General features: G+C 41.9%; 1 protein-coding gene across 1 annotated transcript in view; it reads right to left on the bottom strand.

Annotated features, from left to right (window-relative positions):
- Window positions 1–1,480: 1,480 nt before the first annotated feature.
- Window positions 1,481–4,991, bottom strand: part of CDC20B (cell division cycle 20B) — a 34,764-nt gene continuing 31,253 nt past the window's right edge. Inside the window, exons 12-13 of the mRNA XM_063128784.1 lie at window positions 3,500–3,617; window positions 1,481–1,641 (exon numbers count right to left, since the gene is read on the bottom strand). Of these exons, the coding sequence (XP_062984854.1) occupies window positions 1,538–1,641; window positions 3,500–3,617 (222 nt within the window). The 3' untranslated portion in view covers window positions 1,481–1,537. The remainder of the gene's footprint in view (window positions 1,642–3,499; window positions 3,618–4,991) is intronic.

Here is a 4,991-nt window from a genome sequence, read left to right as displayed (position 1 = left end):
ATATCCTAATAACGATACATCTAAAATGCCTTTTATTGCTTTGCCGTATTTTGCTTCAACAATTAAAAAGGAATAAAACTTGTAGCTTGAAGTGATCTGGAAAACTCTTGTCTTTTGTATTATAAGAACTCTGTCTATATTGAAGCTGACAATAAGAAAAGAATGTTCTTTCTAAACTTTAAATAATTGCATTTTTTGTGATAACCTAGAATATTATATAGGACAGAGCAATCTTATGGTCCCTGAAAGACCATCACATGGACCCTCCACCCCACCCCTCACAACTACTGTGATAAGCTCGACAGCTTCTCTTCCAAGGTCGTTCTTGTGATCTTGGAAGAGGGTCAAGGAGGGTACGAAGGGGCAAACCAATGGAGCGGGAAGGGGAAGGAATAGAATGGATGTGTGAGCACAGGATTTCAGAGCCATCTGACCATAGATCAGCAATCCCTTAGAACTGCACTCTAAATTGTAGAAGAACTTGTAGATGCTCAAGCGAGGGAGAGAGAGAAAAGAAAGGTGCCCAAAGAGTGTTTGCTGTTCCTTATTTTACTAGGCTTATCAGGACACTATAAAATAAGTTCAGTTTAAAACATAATCCTAAAAGATTCCCACTTCATGAACAGAAAATCTCCTACATCCAATGGGAGTGTCTCCTCAGGTCTTAGACTGTATAGAACTCACAGAATCATTTGAGAATGATATTTTGGAATTAAATCCTAGTTCACTGAAATCAAGGGTACCACAAATTTTGATACAAAACATGCACATATCCTAAATTTAAACCCTAGGTGTGTGTTTATTCGTTCAGTCACTTCCAACTCTTCGTGACTTCATGGACCAGCCCACGCCAGAGCTTTCTGTCGACCGTCGCCACCCCCAGCTCCCCCAAGGTCGAGTCCGTCACCTCCAGAATATCATCCATCCATCTTGCCCTTGGTCTTCCTTTTGCCTTCCACTTTCCCTAGCATCAGCATCTTCTCCAGGGTATCCTGTCTTCTCATTATGTGGCCAAAGTACTTCAGTTTTCCCTTTAATATCATTCCCTCAAGTGAGCAGTATGGATTTATTTCCTGGAGTATGGACTGGTTTGATCTTCTTGCAGTCCAAGGCACTTTCAGAATTTTCCTCCAACACCACAGTTCAAAAGCATCTATCTTCCTTCGCTCAGCCTTCCTTATGGTCCAGCTCTCGCAGCCATAGGTAGCCTAGGTAGAACTCTAGAAATAACCAAACCATTGTTTAGTGACTGAAGAAGCTGTGTTGCCTTTTCCAGGCTATTGAAGAGTAGACTGCATTTGTTTTCTTCTTTCCAAGAATATTCTATTATTTCTTTAATTCAGAGACTCACGACAGCCCTGTGAGGTAGGTTTAAGCTGAGAGAGAGCACAACCTGAAAGCTGATGAGAAATTTGAACCTGGGTTTTCCACAGCCAGTTATAATCACCTGTGCCATATTTGATTCAAGAATGACTGATTGAAGAGCCATTAGAGGGAATGGGAACTATTTTCTTTCTGAAGATAACACTGTGCTTGCTTACAGCCTGCACTTCCACACATAGGCCGTCCCATCAGCTGCAGCAGTAAAGATCCTGTTTCCTTCTGGGCTCACTGCCATATGCAAAACTCTTCCTTTGTGATCTACATTTGGAGGAGGGAAGACACAGATGTGGAATATCAATGTCTTGATATTGCTATTTTGCTATTTTGGGGTTATTTTGGGGTTAGAGGGAGTACAATATTGCCAACTGCAAAAACACCACATTTACTAAAAATACAACTCAAGGGAGTTCACCACAGTGCTTCATCCCTAGTATCTCATTCAAACACACAGAGATTCCAAGGCTATCTTCTAACCGAGCCCACTGCAACTTGGCACCATCCAGATGTTTTAGACAACTCCCATCAGCCCCTGCCAGCAGGGTAGGGATAATTGGGATTGTAGTGCAAAACATCTGGAGGGGGGCAGGTTGGAGACATCTACTCTAAGCATTAGCTCCTATTGACATCTTGGGCTTTTAACTATCTATTTAACTAATAGGGACAGTCAACCAGCCTCTATAATGAGATGCTTAGAGAACAAACGTCTGGTGAGATGCTTAGAGAACAAAAATCAAATGCATGTGATTTGATCTCTCATCACTTAAATGTGCACTCTTGTTCTCCACAGGATATCTCTGGGAAATGTCCATCATGACCATTAGGCAGTTTTCGTGTGAGTGAAGCTGTACATTATTATTTTTTATTAGACCAAAATGTACCTCAGCCAGGGCTTCAATGTTTGCACCAAGGTTTCTCCATTACTTAGGTTAGATCTACACTACTTCTTTATAGCAGTATTGAAGTGCACTGATGACACAATCCACATTCACATATCACTTTCATAGTGTTATTTCCTGCTTTTTATTCCACATTCATAATGACTTGACATGAGGTGTAGACACCTCTGAGGTTCCTCTGAGGTTTGGGGATGGTTTGACTATCTATGTGGGAAGGGTTTCTTGAAGCTTATCATGTGCAGCCCTCTGAGTCACAGCCATTGACATTACTCTCTTCCCCCAAACCCCACACAAAAATGAGCTACCTTTCTGAGAAAGCAGCTTGTGGTTTTAATCCTTTATCTTTTTCTATGATCAACAAAGTATTTGTTTCAAATGACCAATGTATCTTATGTCTGAGTTAAATGTGATAGCTGTCTACAAAACATCAAGAAAACTTAGATAAAGAATCAAACGTCAAGAATCTTGTGGCACCTTAAAGACTAACACATTTGTTATGGCATATATTTTTGTGTACTATGCATGATGAAATGGAATGTAGTCCACAAAAGCTTATTTAGTTAGTTTTTATACCGCCCAATAGACGAAGCTCCCTGGGCAGTTCACAATAATACGTCATAATAAATGTCCTCATGTTTAAGGTCCCACAAGATTCTGTTGCTTTTTTTTTTTTTTTTGCATGCAACAGACTGACACAGCTTACGCTCTAGAAAGGAAATTCAGGTTTCATTTTCAAATGTAACCATTTTTTCTTTGCTACTTTTTTATTTATGAAATCTTTTTTTCATTTTTCAACACCAATTTTCAAAAAGGGATCCAGGGAGGATCCAGTAAATTACAGGTTGGATAGCTTGACAACTGTTCCAGGTAAATTGGTTGAAAACATTATTAAAGACAAAATTAGTAAGCATATAGAATGGCAGGTCCTGCTGAAGAAGAACCAACACGGCTTCCACAATGGCAAGTCCTGTCTCACTAATCTTCTAGAATTCTTTGAGAGTGTCAACAAACATATACACAGGGGTGATCCGGTGGACACTGTTTACTTGGACTTCCAAAAGGCTTTTGATAAAGTCCCCCACCAAAGACTCCTGAATAAACTTAGTAGTCATGGAATAATAGGAGAGGTAAAGCAGTGTACAGGCTCTCACTACTCAAATGAAAAGGTGTTGAGCAAAAGTGTAAGTCAACAAACTGACTGTGGTTATCAACATGCTTACCATAATACTCTGCTGAATTTGAAAGCACAGGATACTTCCAGATATTCATCTTATTGTAAGGGTGGCCTTGCCCCGTCACTATATCTTCAGTCTTTGGTAACCAGACCAGGGAACATATCTGGAGTAGATATATTTTTTCAAAGGCTCATTTCATTTTTGCAAAATGACCACACATATTTCAGTGGCTTTTAGATGAAGCTAAAATCTCCATTTAAATTCTGGTCACTCACTTATGGAATATATAATGCAGGCTTCTCCAACCGGGTGCCCTCCAGATGTTTTGGATTAGAACTCCCAGCATCCCTGACCATTGGCCATGCTGGCTGTGGCTGATGGTGTGGAAAATATACTAGGACCCTGAAAGGTCACCAGGAGATGTCTGCAAACCCTCCCAGTCAGCTAAAACCACTAGTAACCAATTCTTGTTACTGATTAGATAGAAGTGCAAAGTGCGTAGGTGACAAGAAAACCACAGCCCCAAGGTGGAAGGTGAGTGGAATTTTCCAGTTGCTTGCTTCACAGAAGCAAGGAGCACCACTTGATGTACCCTGGATATCTGCACAAAACCCTAAGAAAGCTTTGCACACAAAACTAAGAAGCTTTGCACCCCACCACGTACTGTGATGTAGTAACAGGTTGTGGACTTTGAAAGTTCTATGCCTATAATGTGTATAAATAACTGCTGTAACCACAGAATGCTCTCTCACTCCTTTGCTTGTGGGAGCTTGATGCACGGCCCTAGAAGTAGGGAAAATCCGGCTAAAGGAGCTGGTTCCTAGATTCGGAATACCTTTAACAATTGAGAGCCATAGAGGCCATCATTCAATAAAATGAGGGCCTTTATCACTCTCAATTGTTGAAGGTATTCCAAATCTAGGAACCAGCTCCTTTAGCCGGATTTTCCCTACTTCTAGGGCCGTGTTTCTTTGGGAAGGCTTCAGGCCATCCCGTCAATTGGTCTATTATGACATGGCCATATCTGCAAAGTCAATCTGTAGGGCTTGGAACAGCATTTGGAACCATGGTCTAATACTAATCCATAGTACCTGTGAGGTTAACTACACTGTACATGCAAATGCATGTAACAGAGACATGGCACCTTTTCTTTTCTTTTTCTTAAGAAGCAAAGCAGGTTTGGAAGAGGCAATATGAGTGGAGAAACAGTAGTGAGGATATGTCCTGCCTTTTGTTCCTCTACTTCAATTGCTCACGAGTAGCTCCCCAACACACTGAGTCCCAAGTGCAAGTTTACCCATGTTTTGCCCCTCTGCCATCTATTGCCACTGCGGAGCGAGGCGGAGGCATGGCTAGGCAAATGACAAGCCCTGATTGATTGCCATCTGCTGGGCAGGGGGAAGGAGGTGGGGTGGCGAGCCGAATGGTGTGGGGAGAAGTTTCCCTTTTGCTGGGGGTAGTCTCTGTTCCCTTGGCTTCAATGCCCACGAGGTTGGGGGTGGGGGAAGCCTGGGAGGGTCAGGCATCAGCGGCTCCC

This window comes from Elgaria multicarinata, chromosome 6, assembly GCF_023053635.1.
Source record: "Elgaria multicarinata webbii isolate HBS135686 ecotype San Diego chromosome 6, rElgMul1.1.pri, whole genome shotgun sequence".
Taxonomy (NCBI): Eukaryota; Metazoa; Chordata; class Lepidosauria; order Squamata; family Anguidae; genus Elgaria; species Elgaria multicarinata.
The sequence above is the reverse complement of the archived record's forward strand: the minus strand, read 5'-3'. Positions and strand labels throughout refer to the sequence as shown.